Raw genomic sequence first — 25,994 nt, forward strand, 5'->3', positions numbered from 1 at the left:
GTATGAGAAAAAGGTTTATATATATTCTCTGATTATTTCACTGCCTAGGGTATTTTCCTGGAACTCTCTGAATGTAAAATGAGCCTTTCTCCTATTTACAAGGCATAATCGCTAAAGAAGGGTCTTCTCTATTCCAGTAGATTAGTGAAAAATTTAGGGCTCAGAAAAGCAGAACTTCCTGTATTCAAGCTTATCTCCAAGCCTCAGATTCTCAAAGATAAGGCTACTTGAATCTTCCTTCTTTTATCCACTTTATTATTCACTAGAATTTACACTTATTCTTTCAATGAATAAAATTGCCTTAATATTTAACCTCATTCTTCCCCAAAATAAATCACCACCCCCTTTTTTTAGTTCACAGTCTGGTGTACCATACTTAGCAAAATATTATTCTTCTATCCTATGTGCTCTACTTTTAGTCTGAAAAAGAAGATAGTATCCAAAATATACCCACACAACATTTTTCTTTTTTATTGTTTATTCTATTACAGTTGTCCCAATTTTTTTTTTCCTTTTTGCCCCCCTCCACCCAACCCACCACTCTTGCCCACAGTCAACTTCCAAAGAGGTACTGGGCATTAAACACATTTGTTGGACTTCTCTAGAATCAAGGTCTTCTTGTTGCAATCCACTAATGGAGATGAGTTCTTTCTCTAGAAAATACATGTGACCTTTCGAAAACTTCCATTTTTCTACTTTATTTCTCTTCTCTGTGCGTGTGCACATGCACACTTGCACACCCAATTTTTTAGGTGTTCCTGTCAGCCCCTCATGGAACTCTGACCAGTCACAAAAATCCTTTGTAGCACTCTGCTGAGTGCATAAGAATCTGTCCCAGACCACACAAGGAGAAGGCTAGCATTCTTACTGGGACAAAAGCCAGAGTTTCAAAACTGCTGTAGAAAGAAAAGAGAGAGAGAGAGAGAGAGAGAGAGAGAGAGAGAGAGAGAGAGAGAGAAGAAAGAAAGAAAGAAAGAAAGAAAGAAAGAAAGAAAGAAAGAAAGAAAGAAAGAAAGAAAGAAAGAAAGACCAAACATATCCTTGTACATTTTCTGTGCTGCATGGTCTATATTTGTGGAGATATCACTATGCAATTTTTGAAAATCCATAGAAAGTCCCACTTTAGGATTCCTCAAACACTCTATAAGCACACAGCCCATACCTGCCACAGAGAAGGATCATGCAAGATCTTTTAGATATGCTCACACATTTGAAGAGTTAACCTACTGAGTGACCTTTGTTATCTTTCATGAGCTCATACCTCTTGCTCCCCCCCATCAAAGCTCTCAGACTCCTCTATCTTGAACCCTCAGATAATCCAGACATACAGGCAACTACTACAAATCCAGGCAAATGGAGAGGAACAATGATGAGATAGATCATCAAAGCATTGGATTATCTAAAATACTTCATGGCTATGACATGATCTTTCAAGCAATCAATTCACATGGCAGTGGATAATAACATCTCCAGAAAGAAGTGTCTGGGGCTGAAGAGAAAAGTCAGACTGGGAAGAAATGCTTGCTGTCAATACAGTGAAAAAGCTAGTGGAAAGATGAAGACCAGCTGCAGATAAGAGAGTGATAGCTCTATCTTAACTTCCTCCTAGTTGAGGAAGTCAAGGCTGAGATGCAGTAAGCTGGAGCCAATAGCCAAAGTCCTACCTGGAACCTGTGGCATGTCCTAAGAAGGAGGGTCTGGACCTTGTGGCATTGGTTTCCTGTCTCCTTAAATTTCTATCTCAGATCTGCTAGACTAGAGATCAGCAAACTTTCTATAAAGAAGCAGACAGTAAACATTTTAGGCTTTATGGTTCATTGAGTGTCAGCCAAAACTACTCAACTCTGTCACTGTAGTCCAAAGAACACACTGGACAATATGTACACCAATGAGTGTGGTTGTGTTCCAATAAAACTTTAATTACAAAAACAACTGGTGGGCCACAATAGGATCATGGGCATAGTTTAACAACCCCCGCTGTAGATGTTGATTGGTAAATTCCAATAAGCTCTTACATTTTTTAAACAGTATGCATAAAAATAAAGAATAAGGATGATTTGCTCTACCAGGTATTAGCCTGTACTATATAGCCATAACAACTAAAACAGTATAAAACTGGTACGGGCATCAGTGAAATATTACTAAGCATAATAGAGAGCTCAGTATAAACAAAAATGTATGTTATAGCTGTGGCTGGTGTGGCTCAGGGGATCAAGTGCCAGCCTGTGAACCAAAGGATTGCTGGTTCCATTCCCAGTCAGGGCACATACCTGGGTTGTGGGCCAGGTCCCCAGTTGGGGGTATGCAAGAGACAACCACACAATGATATTTCTCTCCTTCTCTTTCTCCCTCCCTCCCCGCTTCTCTAAAAATAAATAAAATTTTTTAAAATGTGTGTTATACAGGAATCCACAAATCAGTAAGAGGTTAGATAAATTACTTAACTGTGTTGGGAGAGTGCACTTTTAAAAAGGAAAAAAAGTAATTCAGTTTAGCGCTCTATACCAAAAATTAATTTTATAAGATTAAAAAGTTAACATAAAAAAATGAGAAAATGAAAATAAATATTTATGTCATCTCTGAATGGGGAAAGTCTTTCTGAACACAGAGAAAGCAATTGAAGAAATGAGAACAAGAAAAATATCAGCCAGAAACAAGGTAAAAAAAAAAAGGAGGCATTGTTGTGTCCAATAAAACTTTATTTATAAAAACAAACAGCAGGCCAGATTTTGCTCACAGGTCTCAGTGTGGCAACTCTGTTCTATATGAACACAAATTACTATTTATAATAAGAAAAAAAGTTATTTTTATTAAAGTGATTTTTAATATATTGTATTTATAATTCTCTTATTAGAACTGTACCTCTTCTCATTCCCTCCAAATTTTAGGATCCTCAGTATAATGTTGGTTACAAATTGTTTTCTCACTTGTGATTACTGCAATGATTCATAACAGCTCCATATCATTGTGAGTAGTGTACACCCCATATGCCTAAGTGTAGTGAAGAACCCTATACCTGCAGTAAGAAACCCCAACTTCAAATCTTGGCTCAGCCACTTACTTGATAAGTAATTTCAAGCACATTTTTAAACCAGAGCTTCAGTTCCTTTACCTGTAAAATAACAACCATAACATTAACCATATCTGGTCAAATCCCTAATGAGGTCCTCTGTGAGAATATCTGTCCCTAGGTTCACACACAAAAGGGGGATCCCCCCTAAATGGAATTATACTCTGGAGGGTGGGCCTCTTGTAGTACCGGCTTCCCCTGGTAGGTGAGTGTTCTAGGAACCCATCTGTATCAGTATACCAGTTGGCATTGTTGTGAGAGGCTGCGTTAAGCTTCAGTGAATTTTTTCGAAGATTCAGTGCATTTTCCCATTTCATAATGGGTGATTTCTGAGTGCACCTGCCCACACCACACTGAGCATTCAGCAGTTTTTGACCCAAAACAGCATGACCTCCATGTCCTCCACCCAATTCACCCAATCTCGCCCCTAGTGACTTTTTTTCCCCCCAAATTAAAAAGTCCTCAAAGGAAAACATCTTGCCAATGTGGAAGAGATGAAACAAAGAAATGGCAGAAGCACTAAAAGGTATCAAAATCAACAAGTTCAAAAACTGTTTTGAGCAGTGGAAAAGAACGTCTTGAAAGGTGTATTGCATCCAATGGAGAGTACTTTGAAGGTGACTGAAGTCTAAACAGTAAGAATACATATTTTTTTATAAATAAATTTCATTTTGGTGGTGTTCCCCCTTATATTAGGTACTCACCGGAGATCAGTGGGATTTTCTTTGAAAGATAATAAAGTTAGCTTTGAGAACCATTTACACTTTGCTGAGGAGATATGTTGCAAACATCAAGTAGAAAAGCCCTAGAAACCTTCTATTCACCCAAATTGCATAACTGTCAATTGACTAAAGAATGCAATTCTGGTGATGGCATCCATATGTTGATGGCTTTTACTCTACAGGCCCAATAATTTATATCAGCAACAAAACACATAAGACCATATTATGAACATTAACACCAGAGGAGAGTAGGCTGCTTTCCGGCACTCTCCACATCATTGTTGGAGAGCCGAAACTGAATCAGAGAGGGTGTGGCAGTGGTGAGAACTGGGAATAATGTAGATGGAAGATGGAAAGAGAGGCTAGTCTACCAAAGAATTGCCCAGGAACTCTTTGTTCATAAACTGAATGCCTTCATTCCCAGGAGAGAAAGCACCTCAGCCATATCTTAGCCAGGAGCTCCAGTCACTGCACATGCAACCAAAGCTCTGTGGTCATTCAGCCACTTCCACAACTTGTTATACCCCAAAACAATCCTATGAGTAACGAAGGGCAAATGTTACCAAGCCCTTTATGGGAAAAAGAAATACCAAGAGGCTAAGTCACTTACTTAAGGTGACTTCAAGATCATGTGGAGTCTTCTAGCTGAATGTTTTTCCTATTAGAAAGTCAAGATCACCTCCTGTCCCATAACCTCACTTTCATCATAACTTCACAAAGACTTAACCCCAATGGATTTAAATGACTTTTGATGTCTTACTTGATGAGAATAAATGATGTTTCCAAAGTATACTATTTCTTTTCATATTGAGGTAGGAAGGACTTAAAGAATAAAATGCCATTTTATCGACATTTGTTATACATAAAGCACTGCAATTGGTACTGAGATTTGGGGCAAGCATGGGAGAGAACTCCTAAAAGAAGATAAGGTATAATCTATTTATCATGGCAAAGGAGTGAAGCAAACACAGCACCATCTTTAGAATCCAAAGTCCAAGATTCCAGTTCTGGCTCAGCCACATGCTAGTTTTGTGATATTGGTCACTCATACATTCTAGCCTTTAGTGTGTTCATGCATAAAATGAGAATAGCCATTTCTACCTTGTAGGTGAGGGTTACATAAGACAAGCACAAATGTGTTCTGTAAACAGGCATTGTTAACGCTAGGCAGAAACATGGGATCTGACATTAAACTGAGACCCATGGATAATTATTATGTGACTTCTAGTTCCCTGGGTGAGGTGTTCTGGGCTACCCTCTCCCACGCTCCTGTGCTTCCTTCTACCTGTGGCCACAAAGGACCTTCATCACAGGGGCCACAATGAAGCCAGTTAGTTTCATGTGACTACATGGTGCTGGGTTTGAAGCACTGACCAATGAGACCATGGAACAGCTATGGAAAGCCAACCCTAAAGTTGATTTTTCTTCACCTTTTCCTATCTTCTCTTAAATTATAGCAAAATGAAAGAGGAAAAAAAGGACACTTTTAAGGAAAAACACCCAATTAACTCTGAAAATCAAACATAATAAACTGAATATAGATCCAACTACTGTAACCATTTCTCTTTGCTCCCATCTACATATCCATCTATTATCTTCTCATTTCTCTTTAAGGAGACAGTCAGGCACTGAAGATGGGACTTTTTTCTCTTTATTACGCTGATGAAGTTAAACTTAATTAACTTAGTGTTCCCTATAAGGGAGAAAAGAAAAATAAAATCAGAGGATTTTCTTCACTTGTTCTTCCTCCAACTTGATTTTCATAGAAGCTAAAGGTCAGGGTGTGTTTTAATGATTGTCACAGATCGCCCTGTAGGCTTACCCTTGACCTTGGGATCTCACAGCATTTATCAAGTGCTCCTTGGGGGTGTCATTAGGCCAAGGCTATAGTAAATGAAAGGAACAAAGAGTGTCCTACTTTCTAGGTCTTACAAGGCAGCCTAGGATATGGTGCTAAGAAACAAGGTGATTGCTTCTTAGATGTCTAAGCTGAATCTGCCATCAATCTAAACATCTGCACCAAGTCCAACATTAGTATCCAAAAGCATGAACCCTCTCCTGTGTGGTAGCCAGAAGAATGGCCACCAGCTGCCTCATATACAAAATATTTTCGAATCACTGATCTTTTGTCCCTGGAAGAATAAGGCACATTCTCCATATGGAGAGGTAAGAGGAAATGTGGGTTCTTATATTTATAACTGTACTGCCTCATTGAGTTTAGAGTCAATAAAATGCCATTTTTTAGCACTATTAATTTCAATTTTTGTGCTGACTTAATAATCTTTTAAATTAACTTAATTACTTTTAAATGAAAATGTGTTCATTTTTAATAACTTTTTATGATTAGAAAAGTTACATATGCGTATTGCTTAAAGTTCCTAAAATAGGGACAAGTGAAAAAAAATCAAAATTTCCCCAGCCCAATATCTATAAGGATCCCCTGTTAACATTTTGCTTTTTATTGGTTTTTTTCTTTCTTTCTTTCTTTTTTCTTTCTTTTTTTTTTTTTTTTTTTGGTCTCTATGTGGGTGAAAATACAGTATGGTGTTTTTAGGGAGGAAGTCCAAATTTCTCCTCGGTTATTTAGCAGACTCCTCTGGTCAGTTCACACAGAGGACAACCATTGGCTTATAAACTATGAGAAGTAAACAGAATGAATATTGTGGCTTTCCTAATGTTCTTCTCTGGTTTAAATTTTTTATTTTAAATAAAAGGAAATCAAGTTTAATCAAACTGCTTAATTTGTTAAATGCTGAACTGACATAACCATCTTAACCTACCTCTCCAACAGTAGGTATTAACAAATACAGGTAGAACAAGCAGCATTCTAAATCCTGGAGTTATTGAATCAGTAACTGTTACATTTTAAAGAGACCTGAGCAATTGCAGAATCCAGCAGTTTTCAAACTGTGTTCTGTGGAATGTTGGAGGATCCTGAAAGTACCCCAGGAGCTTTCAAGGCTTGGGAGAACAGGAGCAGGATGGGGAGATAGAGGATGGGAAATGAGGAGGACTGAATAAAGTTCTTTCCATCCACCCTCACCCCTTCCCCAACTAGAGCCGGTCAACTTTTGCATATTCTACATCTTGGGTATCAAAATAAAATTTCATTTGATGAAACTGATCAACTGTAAGAAAATTAAGTTGAAAAATGCTGGTATGGTCCAGACGTCTCATGTTGCAGAAAACTGTGGGGCAAGGATATGAAATAACTTTCCATAGTCACACAGCTAATTAAAATATCAGAACATTGTGGATATTTGTCACTTTGGGGAGGTGATTACCCAGCATGCCATCCCCTTCCCATTGCAGTAGAAATCCCTGTTGTGTATACTATGCTATGAAAGTAGAATTTGACATAATCTCCCTTTTCCCACGCTCAAGCAGTCTGGTCATGGACACATGACATACACTCAACAAATTGGATTCGCTCTTCCTAGTCTGAGGCTAGAGCAAATGTGTCTCAGATATCTTTAGAGTGGCAGAGGCCTAGCTAAGTTATTTCTGCTGCCTCATCCCAGAGCCCCCTTGGTTCTTACCTGTTTCCATTACCTGCTTCTCTAAGCTCCCAGTGATTCTGTCCTTTTCCAATAAGTCAATGTTTAAGACAGATGGCACTTCCTGATGCACAGAATGTGTTAGAACACTGTGCATTTACTGCTCACCGCTTCTCTTTCCTCTGCACCATGGAGCACCTCTATTAAGCCAGTTGGCTTTTTGCCACATAGATACCATGTAGAACAAATCTTACCTTCGGTTGGGAAAAGATGTACCCTCACTGGGATAGACTCATCTGGGATGTCAAGACTATAAGATCAAGATACAACATTTTTCCTAGGTGGGAAGTTGGGTACAGGTGAGGATTAACATTTGCACCCGGCATCATTTTTCCCCCGATCTGCCTCCAGCAGGTAGACCTTATGATCCCTATTTCACTGTTAAGGAAAATTAACCCCCCAAAATAACTAAATCATTAGTTGCAGAGTCAGAATAGCACTCATAAAGTACTGACTTCAAAGTGAAGACATTAAATAAGTTTATACCTCCTTCTGGATTTTATTTAATCTTGTAGATTAAAAGTTGTCCCCTAAAAGATACTATTACACCTGCTGTACAGATCTTATCAAGAAATCCTAAAAGTTCTATACTTAGGTCCTCAAAGAAAAACCCCTTTCTATCTCTTTATCTAAAATTAGATTAAAGACAAGTAGACAGATATAATTAGATAGATAAATATGACAACAACAGTGATTTGTTCTCCAATTATTCCTCTAAACTCATGTTAAACCACATGGCCCTTTTTTAGTTACCACAAAGGGTTTGCCACTGTGCAGAAGGCTCGCCACCAGGGCCATCTTGCTCTCACAGCTAACTGCATTTCCCATTGCTCATGTTCATCCTGTTTTCCATAACTAAATGAGCATGGCCGGAGGAGATTGTGAACAAACCTTGACAGAGCAGCATGATGAAGCAAAGACACCACGCCAGAAGTGGCCTCCAGTCATTCTCAGTTTGCTCCAAGCACAGATGTCTACTCTCAGCTACCAGACACCAGAGGGCAAAGCCTGGCCCCAGATTCACATGTAGGAGGGTTATCCAGGACAGAGTCTGGCACATGGCACCCTTTACTGGAAGGAATTTGATTAATCATTCTCATTACCTTTCAATTCCATGCACCTGAGCGCATTTACCCTCTGCCCAGAAACAGCAGTCAGTGGCTTAAATGGCACGTGAATACCAAGGTGACTATGATAAGCAGACAGAGATAGGGTTCTCCCAACCCCCTTCTGTGGTGTGCTCTGAGGTCAGAGAGGCTTGCAGCACCTCACCAAATCCCTCCATCCAGCCTCATGGGCCCCAGGAGACAATATCTCTATATGTATCTTGAGCAATGTTATCATAGAATTCTAGGTACAAAGTGGAAAAAAGGAGGGGAGAGGGGGCCCACTCAGAACTGAATTATGCTTCCTAGCAAAAGGGATCAATAACCATGATTACATGCCCATAGAAAATGGATAGCAAGGATCTGCTAGACAAACCATGTCCACTATTGTTAGCATACACATGTTTGGCCACTTTTCCTTGAATCTCCTATTTTTATATATTTCAAGTTCTTCCCAGGATTAATTATAACCACAAGATTTTCTAATATTGACTTGTGACCTTTAAAAAGCTGTATCTTAACATGGCTCAGTCTTGTTACAACACCACATCTAAAGAGATATATTGGTTAATTTCTTTCCCAGAAGTTCTAGAAAATGAGAAAGGTCCCCCAAACACAGAGCAAGATATATCATTAACAGTATCCTTTTTTTCTATCTTCTTTTACATGTGCCATGGCTATTCTGGAGTATTTCTATCTACCAGTTCACAAATCTCTCTCACTCCTGCTTACCCAACATTTTTCTTCACCCTCTCTTAGCCCACTGTGGCTCACTATATAGATGAAGGATCACAAAGTTAGTGAACAGACAATATGTTCTAACTGGCTGATGGTAATTTTTTAATTAAATCTTTTTTGAACTAATTACACATTTACATGCATATTGTGAAATACAACATGGAGCAATTCCAAGTATCCTTTACCCAGCTTCCCTCAATGGGGACATCTTTCAAAACCTATAGTATAATATCACAACCAGAATGTTAACATTGATACAGTCAAGATACAGGACAATTCAATCACAAGGAACCTTTTATACCACATGTACTCCTTCCTTCCCTTGTTCTGGGCTGTTGGAAACTACTAATCTGTTCTCCACTTCTATAATTTTATTGTTTAAAGAATGTTACATGCATGGAATGATACAGTAAGCAACCTTTTGTGATTGGCTTTTTACACTCAGCGTAATTCTCTGGGGATACACCCAGAATGTTGTATGTATTGCTAGTTTGCTCCTTTTTATTACTGAAAGATATTTCATGGGATGGCTGTACCACAGTTTGTTTAATCATTCATTCATCGAAGGGTATGCAGGTTATCTCCAGTTTTGGGCTATTAAAAAATAAAATCTGCCCTGGCTGTTGTACTTCAGTGGACTGAGTGCCAGCCTGTGAACCAAAGGACTGCTGTTCAATTCCCAGTCAGGGCACATGCCTGGGTTGCAGGCCAGGTCTCCTGTAGGGGGCACACGAAAGGTAACCACACATTGAGATTTCTCACCTTCTCTTTCTCCCTCCCTTCCCCTCTCTAAAAATAAATTAAAAATCTTTAAAACATTAAAAAAAATAAAATCTGTAAACAGACATGTACAGGCTTTTGTGTAAACATGTCTTCATTTCTCTGAAATAAGTGGCCAGGACTGCAATTCCTGGGTCATATAGTAATTGCATGTTTAGTTTTTTAAAGAAATTACTGAAGTGTTTTCCAGAGTGGCTGTATCATTTCACATTATTAACAGTAATATATGTGACCCAGAGTCTCCACTTCTTTGCCAGAATCTGGTGTGTCACTCTTCCTGACTTCAGCTATTCTGATAGGGATATAGTGATATCTTCTTGTGGCTTTAATTTACATTCCCCTAATGGCTAAGAATGGTAAACATATTTTAATGAGTTTACTTGGCATTTGTAGATCCATTAATTAAATTTCTCTCTATTGCCAGATATGTGGTTTGCAAGTATTTTTTCCCATTCCTTAGCTTGTCTTTTCATCCTCTTAATAGGCTTTCTCACAGAGCAAAAGTTTTAATTTTCATGCACTTTAATTTATTACTTTTTCCTTTTAGGGATTATGTTTTTGGTATCAAATCTAAGAAATGTTTGCCTGGCCCTAGGCCCTGAGGAAAATTTCCTATTTTTTTTCCTAAAAATTTTATACCATCACATTTTACATTTATGTTTATGATACAATTTGGTCTAGTTTTCATATAAGTTGTGAGGCTTAAGGTTTATTTATTTTTTCCTATGGATATCAGTTCTTCTAGCACCATTCGTTGAAAAGGCTATCTTTTCTCTATTGAACTGCTTTTGCACTTTAAAAAAAATCAGTTGTGCACATTTAGGTGGCTCTGTTTCTGGGTTTTCTATTCTTTTCCACTGATCCATTCCTCCACCAATACTATAGTCTTAATTACTATATCTATATAATGTCTTAAAATTGAGTGGGCTCATTTCTCCCATTTTGTTCCTTTTCAGAATCATTTTAGCTATTCCAGTTATTTTTATCTTCCATATAAATTTTACAATAATTTTGTATATATTTATAAAAAGCCCTGCTGAAATTTTGATAGGAACTGTGTTACACTGGGTACTAGTATCTGTGGCTGCTGTAACAAATTACAACTTTTGTGGCTTAAAACAACAAAAATTTATTCTCTCTCAGTCCTGGAGACTAGAAGTCTGAAATCAAGGTGTCAGCAGGTTGGTACTCCCTTTGGATGCTCCAGGGGGGAAATCTTTCCTTGGCCATCCAGCCTCTGGCACTGGTGGTGTTCCTTGGCTTGTGGCTGCCTCTCTCTCTCTCTGCTCCACCTCCATGTTACCTTCTCTGTGTCTATGTTCCCCTCTGTGTGTCCCTTATAAGTAATCTAGGATAATCTTGTCATGTCAAGGTCTTTAAATTAACTATAGCTGCCAAGACTGTTTTTCCAAAAAAGGTAACATTTATGGGTTTCAGGAATTAAGATGTAGATATGCATATATCATGATTGGAAGCCACCATTCCCCCCACTACAACTAGGATATCAGTTTGGGAAGAACTGACATCTTTGTTACATGGAGTCTTCCCATCCATGGCACATTATAGCTCTCCTTTTATTTAGATCTTTCTTTTATCAGCATTGTGTAGTATTCAGCATACAAGTTATGCTTTGCCAGATTTACATGTATTTCATTTCTTGAGCAGTTACAAATAACATCCATTCAGTTTAATTTCCAAGTGATCATTGCTAATATATAGAAGTTCAGTTGATATTTCTGTTTATATTATATCCTTTGACACTGCTGAACTTATTAGTTCTAAGAGGAAGGATTTTTATAGATTTCTTGGGATTTTCTACATAGACAATCATGTCATCTACAAATAGGAACAGTTTGATTTCTTCCTTTCTAGTTTGCATACCTTTTATTTCCTTTCTTGCTTTATTCCATTGGCTAGAACTGCCAGTACTATGTAAATAATAGCAGTGAGGTCAGATATCTTTGGCTTGTTCTTGATCTTGGAGAAAGCATTCAGTTATTCATTACTAAAATATATTAGCTTTAGGTGTTTGGTGGAAGTTCCCTTCTATTCCTATTTTTCTGATAGTTTTGATCCAGAATGGGAGTTGAATTTCAAGTAGTTTTTCTGTATAAATTGATATGGTCATGCAATTTTTCATCTTTAGCCTGTTGATATAGTATATTACACTTATTGATTTTCCAATATTAAATCAGCCTTGCATCCCTTGCTTCATGGTATATCATTCTTTTTATGTATTGCTGAATTGCTAATATTTTAAGATTTTTGTGTCCATAAAACTGAAAATGGATCGAAGACTTAAATGTAACTTGCAAAACCATAAAAATCCTAGAAGAAAACATAGGCAGAAAACCTCAGACATTTCTTATAGCAACATTTTTTCTGATATATATATATATATCTCCTTGGTCAAAGGAAACAAAAGAAAAAATAAACAGATTTTTGGGACTATATCAAACTAAGAAGCTTTGCAGAACAAAGGAATTTTGGGGACTACATCAAACTAAGAAGGTTTACAGAGCAAAGGAAAACATCAACAAAATGAAAAGACAACCCACCAAATAGGGGAACATATTCTCTAATGACACATCAATAAGGGGTTAATTTCCAAAATTTATAAAGAACTTACACAGCTTAACACCAAGAAAACAAACAATTCAATTTAGAAATTGCCAAAGACACTTCTCCAGAGAATCAGAGACAAAGAGAGAATCCTAAAGTGAGCAAGGGAGAACAAGGTAGTAATATACAAGGGAGCCCCGATACGGCTAGCAGCTGAGCTCTCAACAGAAACGCTACAGGCCAGAAGGGAATGGCAAGAAATATTCCAAGTAAGGAAAAGCAAAGGCCTGCAACCAAAACTGCTCTACCTAGCAAGGCATAGATTAAAATGGAATTTTAATTCAGTGAAAATGGAAGGCGAAATAAGGAGCTTCCCAGACAAAGGCTAAAAGAATACACCTCTACCAAACCAGCATTGCGAGATATGCTAAAGGGACTGCTTTAAGAAGAAAAAGAGTCTATGAATACCCAGTTCCTTTCACAGTCACCAATACTTGATATTACCAATATTTTTAATACTTATTAATTTGATTGTGACAGTGATGGGTTATTTTGTTACTTTATTATTTGTTGAAACTAAACCTGTTTCTGTAAATTTCTTGCCTATTTCTATTATTTGTAAAACACTTTAAATGACTTTTTGGTATTCTTTATTCATTTTTTGATTAAATGTTTACAGAATTTTTGCCCTAAAAAAAACAAAATTATTAACCCTGTTTTAGGTGTGTTGCAAATACTTTCCTATTCTATTACTTGTCCTTCAACTTTTTTATGTTTATTACTGTATAGTCTTAAATGTTTAATATAGTCATATTGTCAATATTTTACTTTATAGCTTCTGGGTTTGAATATGTTACTTCAGCATAAGAAAAGTATTATTTTGTATTTTCTCCTAACACTCCTTAGATTTTACATGTTGATTTTTAATTCACCTGAATATTTTTTGTATAATGTGTGAAATAGGGCTCTATATTTGTTTTATTTTAAGTAATAGTGGTCCATGCACCTTATTTGTTGAATACACCTTATTTTACCCATTGATTTGAAATATCAATTTAATCATATATTACATTATTAGATATATATTTTTGTTTCTAGAATGCTCATTTTATTTCATTGATCTACTTGATTCTTTCTGTGCTGGTATCATGTTGTTTTAATTGCTGAGACTTTATAATGGATTTAACTTTAATATTTTATAATGGATCTTGACATTTAAAGAAACAAATAAAATCAATCTGCATTTTAAAAAAAAGAAGGAAGGAACTCCTACCTTTTGCAACAATGTGGATGGAACTGGAGGATATTATGCTAAGTGAAATAAGCCAATCAGTGAAAGACAAATACCATATGATCCCACCTATAAGTGAAATCTATTCAACAAAATAAGCTAATGAACAAAATAACCACAGGCAAGGAAACATGAAGCAGACTGAAAGTGACCAGAGGAGATGGGGAAAGAGGACAATGGTGGAAAGAAGGAGAAGGGACTAAATAAAGAACATGTATGAATGACCCATGGACATGGACAACAGAGTGGGAATTGACTGTGTGAGAGGGGGGTGGTGTGGTGGGGTGGGGTGGGGTGGGGTGGGATGGGTGGAGGAGGGCAAAGGGGAAAAATTGAGACAACTGTAATAGAATAAACTTTTCTTTTTTAAAAAAAGACACTTCTCCAAAGAGGACAAATGGCCAATATACATATGAAAAATGCCTCAATGTCACTACTCATCAGAGAAACACAAATCATAAAAAATATTGATACTAACACCATAAAATAAATTGGAAAGTGATCTTTACTTCTTTATTTTCTGGAAGAGAATGTATACAACTGTTGTTGATTCTCCTGTTTGGTAGAATTCTCCAGTGTAACTAAATCTTGGAGATTTCTTTTTGGGGAGTTCTTAAATTATAGATTCAATTTCCTTAATAGTTATATGTCTATTCATATTATCTGCTTTATATTGGCTTTTGTAGTAGATTATGTTTTTCCAGAAAGTGATCCATTTTTTTCTAAGTTCTCAAATTTATGTGTGTAGGGTTAACTTGTAGTATTCCCTTATTATCTTTTGCTGTTTATGGTGCCTGTACAGGTATGTTCTATTTCAGTTTTGATGTTAGGAATATGTGTCTTCTCTGTTTTTTTATTTACAATCCAAACTAGAGATTTGTCAATTTTATTGACCTTTTCAAGGAACCAGTTCTTTTTTTAATTGATTTTCTAAATTGCTTTTTTGTGTTTAATTTCACTACTTTTGCTCTCATCTTTATTCTTTATTCTTCTGCTTGTTTTGAATTTATTTTGCTCTCTACTCTATAGATTCTTGGGGTGTGAGTTCAGAATATTAATTTGAGACTTTTTCTCTTTTCTAATAGATGCATTTAGTTCTGTAAATATGCCTTCTGACAGTGTTTTGTCTGTGTCCCACAAATTTTGATGCATGTATTTTTACTTCTATTCAGTTTAAAATATTTGATTTCTTAAAACTTCCTGAGTCACAGGTTATTTAGAAATATCTTCTTTAATTTACAAGTATTTAGAGAATTTCCTGTTACCTTTCTGCTATTGAGTTCTAGTTTGATTCCATTTTGGTTGGAACACACGCTGTATGGTTTCAATTCTTTTAAATTTGTTGAGGTTTGTTTTATGGCCCCAGATGTAGTCTATCTTGGGATATGTTCCATGGACAGTTTTAAAAAAGTGCTTTCTGCTGTTTTGGGGTGACGTTTTCTATAAATATCAGTTAGATCCTGCTAGATGATAATGTTGAGTTCTCCTATATTGTTATGATATAAATTGTGTTCCGTCTCCCAAAATGTGTATGTTAAAGTCTTAACTTCTAAATGTGACTATATTTGGAAATAGGGCATTTCAAGAGACAATTATGTTAATAAAGATCAATAAGATCAGTATCCTTATAAGAGGTAGAAGAGACACTAGTGACATGTGACACACAAAGGAAAGGCCATGTGCAGACACAATGGGAAGGCAACCATCCGCAAGTCAAGGAGAGAAGCCTCAGGAGAAACAAAACTACTGACACCTTGATCTTTGTCTTCCAGCCTCCAGAACTTTGAGAAAGTAAGTCTCTGTTGTTTAAGTCATCCAGTCTGTGATATTTTGTCATGGAAGCCCTAGCAGATTCATACAAATAGCCTTGCTGATTTCCTGTCAGGTTTCTTTATCAACTTGTTGAGAAGAGTAAATCTTCAACTATAATTGAGGATTTGTGTATTTCTCCTTTTACTTCCATAAGTTTTTGTTTCACACATTTCGCAGCTGTGTTGCTTGGTGCATACACTTTTAGGATTCCTATGTCCACTTGGTGCATTGACTCTCTTGTCATTAAATAATGTCCCTCTTTGTCTGTGGTAATAGTCTTTACTCAGAAGTCTAGTTTATCTTATGTTATTATAGTCACTCCTACTTTCTTTCCATTAATGTGAGCATGATATATCTTTTGTCATAATTTTACTTTCATTCTGCCTATATTATTATATTGGAAGTAAGGTTTTTATAGATAGTGTATAGTTAGATCATGTTCTTAATCCATCCTGCCAATCTCTGTCTTTTAGTTGGTGAATTTGGACTATTTACATTTATTTACATTTAATCTAATTATTGATACATGTGCCTTGACGCTTAAGTCTATCATTTTATTATTTATTCATTTATTCTCTGTTACATTTCTGTTCTCTATTTCCTGCCTTCATGTTGACTTGAACATTCTTCAAAAATCATACTTTGATTTACCTATAGTGTTATGGAATATATCTCGTTACGTAGATTTTTTAAGTAGTTGCTCTGAGGATTATACATGTATATGTTTATTATGAGCTACTAGTATCATTATTTTACCAGTTCAGGTGAAGTATAAACACTTTTCATGGACACTTTAAGAATGTGCTTTCTGCTGCTGTTGGGTGGAGTTTTCTATAACTGTCAGTTAGATAGAACCTGCTAGCTGATGATGTTCAGTTCTTCTATATTGTATGAAATAAAATGTGTCCCCTCCGATTTATTATATAATTGTCTTAAATATTTCTGTACTATATGGCTGGAATAGAGCAATTATTTATAAAAGATTTTTGTCTTACAAGGCTTCCTCTTTCTTATTTGGGGGCCAGAGAGAGTATGTTTTTCTTGGGGCTTTTTCTTTTGTCTATACCCATTGGTGTTTCTAGTTTTGCAGCTTTTTCATCACCAAGTCTGGAATATAGGAGGCAAAAGATAATTTAGATAACTTACCATAGTATATTTCCTTGGGTCCCAAGATCCTCAGTTAATTTTCCCTTTTCTCTCCATCTTTCAGAGTCTTCTTGGTTGTTTTCTTTTTAATCTACAAGGTCCAGGTTTTTAGTTCTACTTAATGGATAAAATAGGGACAGTATGTCTACCCCATCTTCCTGAAAGTGGAAGTCCCTATGACAGTGTTTTTAAAATTAGAAAATCTCATATAAAAACAAATCTGTTACTGTTCTGGAAAAACTGGAACATATGGCAATATTGGGTTTGCATTATGCATTCCAGCAATATTCTCTAGCTGAGCAGGAGCAGACCTGTTTATATGGGATATGCCATAATTGGAGCCATGACTCTTCATGGCATTATGCCCACCCTGCATCACTAATTTATGTTATCCTTAGCCTCAGTAGGAATTTGACTTTGCTACTTCCAATGATGCCTCCCTGGCTAAGCACAGCCATTTTCCTCTTGGCACTCTAATTCTCTCTCTCTTCAGTCTTTCAATTCTGTGTTAGAAAATTCCAAAGAATTGATTTAGCAGAGATGGTATTATCCTTGGGAGAACATGTGTATGTGCATATAAGTGTACACATACACATATGTGTGTTGAGGAGGAAGGGAGAAGTTGAACAGGGGGAAAGCAGAATTTGCCGCAGAGCTTGAACCATGTACATTTAGCTTTCAGTCATGGGAAGCAGGGAACGCCATGCACATGTACCCATCAGTAAGCTCCAGCAACACCATCCCCACCTCAGGGTCATTGTAATTGTTGGTTCCCCACCTGGAACATTTTTCCGCAAGACCACAACACAGATTGCGTTGAACGCAGGTCTCAGGTCGAATGTCACTTAGATCTTTCTTATCGGTCTAAATACCTATCTAACTAAGATGGCCCTTCTCTACTACCAACACTTTCTATCCTTTAGTGTATTTTTCTTTACAGCACTTAACATTATCTAAAAACACATGACACATTTTATCTGTTCACTTGTTTATTGACCAAACCTTTGAGGATAAAGACTTTGTCTTGTTCATCACTGTATCCTCACTTCCTGGCACATAGTAGGAGCCTAATAGGCATGTAATGAATGGATGCATCATGTCCTGAGACATCTTAATAAGAACACTAACAAGTTAGAAAGTATTCAGCATAGGATGGTAAAACATTTATAACCATAAAAATGCTGAACAACTGAGTGATCTGAGATACAGACATTTAAATGTGGGATGATTGCTCTCTTAAATATTTAAGGGTTGTTGTTTTTTTTTAATTGGAAGGAGTAGATAATTATTCCCCATGTCATTTCAAATGGCACCCCTATAGTCTACTTGCAAAAGGACAAATTTTCTCCAGCTAAAGAGAGGAATTTCCTAATAACTAGAAATTCTTCAGCAGTGAAATATGATGAGTTTCCAATCACTGGAGCAGGTTAAGCTGGACTAGATAACCATTTTAAGGACTAGTTATAAAAGGAATCCTAGCTCTGTGAGGGAATTTTGAAGGGGTAGTTTCCAAAGTCCGTTCCAACCCCACAGTTTTAACATATTTTAAAGGAGATAGAGCTGGTTTTCACTTTTCACAACTCCAGGAATCACCATACACAGTATCACTGAGGTAGAGGCTTAGTTTAGGACAGTGAATTACAGGGAGTTTAGGAAACATAAACCCATCAAAAAGGTTTAAGTCCCTGCTAGTGTGAAATGTGAAATACTTGATTTTTTTTACTTAAGAGTGCGTTAAAATTGCAACTCAAGGACGGCAAGATTTCTTTAGAAACCAGGATGGGAAACATTTTATAATCATTTTAAAAATAAAAATATTTTCCCAATATGGCTTTGAATTTTAAATTAGGGTATTTAAGCCTATTTCCTCACAGATACTATGACTTTGATTTGGGCAGCTACTAATTAGTGGTGGCTGTGATTAGAGAATGTATCTCAAATAAGCATCTTATATCTTTATACTGGCTACAGCACATTTTTATAGAAATTACTTTTTTTTTAGTCAACATGGATTTTAAAAGCATTAAAGATAATTATGAACTGTGTCACATGACATATTTAAAAGAACAATATAGACCAGGTTGAAAGACCTACAAACTCCTAGTTATAATTTGATAAGCTCTCACTAATCCTCACTCTTAACAGCCACTGATTAATGAAGCTTTCCAATTTTAAGCAATAAACAACTGTAAATCTCATACCAAAGATTTCCTTGGAGGCAAAGCCCCCTTAGGCACATAAACTTACTGCTGGCTCAACCTACAGCACATCAGTAATTGTTTCTCTAACCCAATAGGTGATCAAAGAATCCAAGATATTGACACCTAATACTTACAGTATTATTTCATAATTCTAATGTCCACTGTAACTGAACAGGATTCAGCATGTGGGAAGCCTTAGAACCCACGAGGGATCAATTTCTACCACCCTATCTTCACATTTATGTGCATTTCAAACTGTCCATCTTCTATTTCTCAAACAAACCATAAAAGCTCAGCAACTCAACAACTTCATTCTTAACACTGACTAAAAGCAGGCATACATTCAAAGCTTACGTTTTTATGTTTTAAAAAGGAGTATTGCAAATATTATTCTGGTAGGTCAAGTGAGCAGTCTCCCTCGGATCAAGCTAAAAGCCTTTAACATACAGGCCCTTTTCTTCCCACACTGATGATGCAGTAACAGTGGGTGATGAGTTCTCCCATCTTCCTCCTCAATCCCATTTCAATGGTTCTGCCAGGGATTCAGGAGGGCTCCATGTCACGTGCAGCTGGCACCAGTGACCCTCTTTCCTCCTCTTATTTCCATCTCACCACTCTTTCCTCCTCCCACCTCTCCCCCCACACCCACACATCCTTGCTTTGCTGTTGGATCACCACATGGACCAAAGAATGGGAACTTTTTATCTCTGTTCCATACAGGAGACGCACAATACATGTGCTGTCTCCAGAACAGCTGTAATTTACAGGCATCACAGAGAAGATACACAGCCATATGGCTTTGTCCCTGGTTTACAGATTTCCAGTGAGTGTTTATATATTTAAAACACAGCTGTTTTGCATTAAGCTATCTCCAAGCAGGTGAAATATCTGCTCATCAGAGCAAAAAGAGGATATTAAGGACCAAAAAAAGGACCATTTCCTTGGGCTGCTGCTGTAGAGTATATGACACCTGCTTCACAGCTCACTGCCTGAGGTTCCTGCACTCTCCCCACCTCAGCCGTCCTGCTCCCAACCTACTGACCTCAGACAAACACGTGTCTCCACTGTGAAAGGCTCCCTTTTCCTTTGGACTCGGCATCCCTGACCTCTGATACTTAATATACTCGAGATACTTCAAATGTTAAAGTTCATGGTTTAAACAGGGCAAGGCTATCTGGGTCTTGAGACTGCATGCCAGCTTAGACACTTCCTTTGCAGGAAGTCTACAGCCATGCTGATGAATATTTGATAGAACCTTTGGTGTGTTAGCCCAGAATTAATTCATTATTTTACCTAAGCTTCCTGCCCTAATCATTACATCTGGCCTCTTTCTAATGTCTTCTACATTGATACACTGCCATTTATTTTTTATAACACTTGTATTTCACCTCATTTAATTCAAGAAGATAGGGAACAGAACTGCGCATTGGGGAAAAAACAGTTCAAGGTAAATAACAGTGTGAGTAGCTGTGCACAATGTTTTCAACATACCTTATATCCTTAATTTTTAGATGCATTCAAAGAACTCAACTCAAATAGCATGCACAGCACCAGTATCTTGCAAATGATAAAACCAGAAATCAAATCCAGAAGGGATTCCATAGAAGTTAGGCTTTCCTCACTGCCATGCTCTCTCATGTTGTTGTACAGCTCTGTAGGGCATAACTGTGTCGCTGTGTATAAGTCACAGTACTGACTGAGAGACGGGCTCTGAAGCCAGAATGCCTAGTCATCACTTCCCATGACTTTAGACCAGTCCCTCACTGTGCCTCCATTTCCTGTAAAATGAGGGACAATCTAATGCCTAGCTTCCATGGTTTCAGTGAGGATCAAATGTGTTAACGTAAGGATAGCTTAGAACAATACCTGATACATTCTAAGCACTATGAAAGTGTTAGTTATTTTTGTAAATCTGGCTTCCCAGATGGAGCATAAACTCTTTGAGAATCAGGACAGTCCACTTTTCATATTCATATTGCTATCAAAAGTGGGTATTCTTTGCTTGCTGGATTAATTCTTTTGTTGACTGGTGCCCTTTCCACTCTTTACAATACAATGTAGAAGGAGCGCCATCCTTCAAGACCTTTATCTTTGGACTTGTAAGCACTGTTTCCAAACTTTACAGTTAAGTTTGATCTTAGACATCTATGGATAATAGTGGTAAACCAGTGATTCTCACTCTTCCCATTACTTTCCTTTTCTTGTAAGTAGATTCTAGACTTTGAATTTAGTATGGCAATTGATGTTACTCAGAGTATGAGGATGGTGTAAAGTTAAGATTTGTTCATCAAAGCATTCATTTCCTCATTTATTCATTCATTCACTACACACTGTCTTTTGTTGTTGTTTTTTTAATTAGGGTTATCATAGGTGCTAGAGAAATCTAGTGGTGAGTAAACCTAAGTAAAGCAAATGATTACAATGCAATGTAGCAAGTGCTATAACAAATGGAATGAAAGTTGTAAGAACTACTTAATTATTTCAGGGAAAGCATCCCGAGGAGGTAACGTTTGAGCAACATCTGGAAGGATGAGGAAGCAGCTACAAAAGAAGAGTAACGTTATGTGCAGTACACAAAAAAGGTGTACTAAAAAAAACCATTAAGTTCTGTGTGGCTGGAATCTGGGCTTCATTGGGTGGGTGTCAACAGCTGATACAAGAAAACTAAGTTTAAGTTGAGAGTCCAGATCACTATGATGGAATGATTGGAGCAAGGGGGGATTGGAGACAAGGAAATTGGTCAGAAGACCAGAAGAGATGGGCCGGAAAATGGCATGATCTCAGCATCGGTGTTGTGGATGGAGACGTGTGAGTAGCTACAATGAATTCTCAGAAAGGAGCATGGACTGGGCTGGTGACAAATGGGTGGGGAGAGGAGGAAACGATGACCCCAAATGCCCTAATTTGCTTTTATCAGTGATATGTTTAAATGAACAGACTCAGAGTGAGTGTTTTTTTTTAAAAACTAGGATAATGAGTACATAGAACCCCTCTCCAATTAGTACTTAACAATTGCTAATTGGAATTATTGAGCCTCATCCTTTTAATGGTGTCTTTGGCTTTTGCTTTCACATCTCTTTTCTTTGAACTAATCCTATAACATCATCAATTACACTTAACTAAACCCTAAAGCAAAGTGAGGCCATCCTCTCTACCAGAAGCTATGCTGGTTTACACACATTGGCTTGAGTCACACACACAAACAAAGATCTTGGCTTTCCAGACACACACAGAGCTCTGTTTTGGACGCTGGGTCAAAGTACTGCCAATACATACCTGTTAATATGCAAATAGCTCACCTTAGATGTTAATACACTAACCAACTTAGAGTATCAGAAAATCAGAGCACAGGCTAGGAGGACAGAATTTGAAGGAGCACACAGAATGGGTTCATTAACATGATTAGAACTCCCAAAACTTCCCAAAGCAGCAAATCCAAAAGAGGCCAGGTAAGGGACGGGGTGAGGTAAGCTACAAGGCAGGAACAGCAATCACACACCAGGCACTGGGAAGCAGGAAACAAAACTCCAGAAATAGGAAGGAGACTCCAGGTACAAAGAAGTCTAGCCTAGCTGGAATTTTGAAGACTGCCTTCACACGTATAAAATTATCATTTTCCTTCACATAAACCTTTACCAACAAAGCATTCAGTAGTTCAGCAACCTAACTGCTGTGTGATGTCCAGCGCATGATTTAACCTCTCTGAGTCAGTTTCCTTATCTATAAAATATGGATAAAGAGGGAACTTTATCATTTCTATTTCACAAGTGTGCAAATTAAGATGGATAGAAGATGAAGTGATTAATTGAGGGGCCCCAGCACCTGCAGAACTTGGCTGGAGCCGGGCTCTTCTGACTCCAAGTTCAGTGAGCATTACCTTTCACCTATAGTGCTGGTCTGACCTGGTGAATGAGCATGTAATCCCAGGTCAGGAGTCATTTGTAGAACATGGACAAATTGTTTCACTCTATTACCCTGTACCAGTTTATAGCTCAACTATGAGGCCTACATGTTGGGATGTAAATTCTCATGAACATATCCCAGGTCTTTCTTAGTATTCCCTAAAATCTCAGAAATCTATTCTTAGGGGCTTGGGAACTCATAGCAGTTCAATATTATCTAAACTCATAGCAAATGGCCATACCCATGGAATTTTTACATCTCCAATTTTTTAATCCCGTTTGAGGAAGCATGTGAACGCATTGAAACAAAGTCCCATCAGGGTCTCAGCATTTAACTTCAGACACCTCAGGTCGCAAACTGGGGCTTGTTTGGTAGGATTCCCATGCTCTGCATCGTGGTAATTGGTATTGTTTCCTACATTGTTCTGTGAGTGCTCTTGAATTTTTCCCTGTGTAAAACACATTTCACTTTGCATGCACAGTTATAAAATCCTCAAGCAAACTTAATCAGATAAAGGGTAAGGAAGGCCAACCTAATTTAGTAAAAGGACTGAATAATGGTGTTTTAAACAGTCATTTTCTTACTTTCCCATAACTAAAACTGCCAAAGTGCTAGTAAAATTTTTGGAGTACTAGCCTCAATGAATAAATAGGAGAGGTTTGTAATTAGTATATCAATTGTTTGTGGGCAACAGGTACTTACAAGACCTTTGAAAGGTACTCCCTAGACTTTTGGTGAAAACCTACTTAGTGGTAGAAATAAAGGAAGTATTTGTCTTTAGTGTTAGAGTAAGTACCCATCTCACTGAGCCCCACCCCCCCAGCTTTGTTCACATTTTTAATTTGCATTATCTAGATCTTGGAACAAAGCCTCTGAGAAACAAAAGTAAATGCTCAAACAGGAAAAATCCAAAGGAAAACAGGATCAGAGTCAGAAAAATGTCAAGAAGTTCCAAATGTATGTTTGCCAGCTTATTGTTTTTTTATTAAAAAAAACAAAACAATACAACAACAATCCTTCCCTAAGTCAGATTTGGTTTTACCTTCCGTAAGGCAGGTTTGGTTTCAGCTGAAACAATTCTTCTATCCTTTGGTCTCTTACTCATAAGAGATAATGGCACATGTATGAAAGGACCTAACCCATGGCATCAGCACAGAGGAGTTGATACTGAGATAAATTGTAGATTGTAGATTGAGAATTGTTAGCATATATTTGGTATCACTGGAGGATGAGAGTCAGGTGACTACTAAAACATCTTAAGTATTGGGTCTCTTCATTCTTCAAAGGATGGACAGGGATTGATTTATTGATTGATATTATTTAACCCTTGGAGGTTAGTAACTTCTGAGAGCCAACGTAGGTCTTAGACTACATTGGATGAAGCTAGAAAAGGTCAGGAAACCACCTGTCTTTTGAGAGATGCATATTTTTATAAGTACAACTTGTTCCGTCAACTGCCCAGAGTACAGAGCAGCAATATAAAGAAAAATGCTGGTTAGTATTCAGAGAACAGAAATTTCCAGCATATTTCAAATAAAAGAGATGAAATTGTACAGTCAGAGAGCATCGGGAATGATAACCACAGTGGCAAAGAGCCCACTGCAGTGAAGAGCGGTCCCTTCTTCTACAGAGAAACTCTTAGCTGAAGGACTGGGGGCGGGGGCGGGGGAGGAACAACATTGACTGTGGACCCTGAATCACTGGTGCCAAGCTGAGGGTCTCACTCTGTATCTCTTCCTAAACTTGAGCCCATGTAGCAAAAAGACATGAAGGAAATACAGCAACGTGATAAAAGTGGTGTGTGTGAGTAGTAGGATTATGAGTGGTTACCATTTTTTTAATGCTTTGCCATAGTTCCAATATTTTCAACAACAGGTAGGCATTAATTTTAAATACATAATTTTTGTTTTATGTACACTTCAATTTTTTAAAAAACATCAAATAGTAGGTACAAGAATGAGTTTATAAGCAGCTGGGTGACAAAAGGAGAAAGTTCTCTCAGCCCTGACTTATTCTGGAAAATCATTAACCCAGGTAACCTGCATGGGCAACAACATTGTCCTTCCTAATAATTGTTTTTATTATTTTTATTGGTGATATTAACATAGCTACCATTTATTAAGAGCATGCTCTGTGTTAGGGCCCTACACTAAGAGATTTATGTTCATTCTCTTGTTTAATTATCAGAACATCCTTTCATGCTAAGCATTACCATTATCCCCATTTACAGAGGAGGAAGCTGAGGCTTGATGGGTTACATAACTTGCTAAAGAACACAAGGCAAGTACGTGATTATAAAGATCAGCATATAAACCCAGATCCGCCTAAATCCATGGTTCTATACCACTTGGGAAAAATCAGAATAATTGTCTTAAATATCATCTCTAACCTCCTGCTCCCCACTGCAGTGCTTCTATAACACTTGAGCCTCTCTTGTTCAGGGCATCCTCTCAAATGTAAGCTTCTTAGCAGAAGAAACTTATGTTCAGTGCTATATACCCAGAGTTCAAAATGGTGCCTGGCATCTAACAGACACTCCTCAATAAACATTTGTGGTATTGATGAATAAACTCTAATACATCAAATTCCAACAATATTCTATCTTTGCAGTTGACCAGCTCCTATAGGCAAAGTAATCTCTACACTTTTAAAATCAAGATTATTGTAGTTCTACTGGCTAGGAGTTCTACTGTTCTCCACAGTTTTCCTTTATACACTGCATTTGTACCTAGACAACATTTCCTAGCTTCCCCTGCAGTTGGCAGTGACTTATGACTGAGTTCTAGCACGGGGAATACGGTAGAAGTAATCTTTCCACTTCTAAACGTGATCCGTAAAAGCCTAATATGCCATATTCATATTCTCTTTGTATGTTTGCCAGCTGGATGCATGGCATATGGTAGATGAAAGAAGCCAGTGTCTATGAATGTCTGCATGGAGTAGACCTTTGCTATACTCAGCTGACCTATGCTGAGCCTAGGCATAAGCAAAAAATAAGCCTTTATTTTATTAAGACAGTAGATCTTGGAGTCATGTTACATAACCTTATTGGTTAAAATTGAGTGTGCAGCAGCATATATAATACATGCATTTGTATGTAATATGT

General features: G+C 37.4%; 1 protein-coding gene across 9 annotated transcripts in view; it reads right to left on the reverse strand.

Moving 5' to 3' along the window:
• NRXN3 (neurexin 3) overlaps positions 1 to 25,994 on the reverse strand; it is a 1,414,514-nt gene that overhangs the window by 1,277,197 nt on the left and 111,323 nt on the right. The window contains exon 2 of one of the 9 annotated variants that reach the window (XM_054567193.1): positions 3,234 to 3,249. The exons of the other annotated variants lie outside the window; for them this stretch is intronic. Within the exon in view, the coding sequence (XP_054423168.1) occupies positions 3,234 to 3,249 (16 nt within the window). The remainder of the gene's footprint in view (positions 1 to 3,233; positions 3,250 to 25,994) is intronic. 9 annotated transcript variants of the gene reach the window in all.

Source organism: Pteronotus mesoamericanus, unplaced genomic scaffold (assembly GCF_021234165.1).
Source record: "Pteronotus mesoamericanus isolate MK-2021 breed Mesoamerican mustached bat unplaced genomic scaffold, CSHL_Meso_final contig_182, whole genome shotgun sequence".
Taxonomy (NCBI): Eukaryota; Metazoa; Chordata; class Mammalia; order Chiroptera; family Mormoopidae; genus Pteronotus; species Pteronotus mesoamericanus.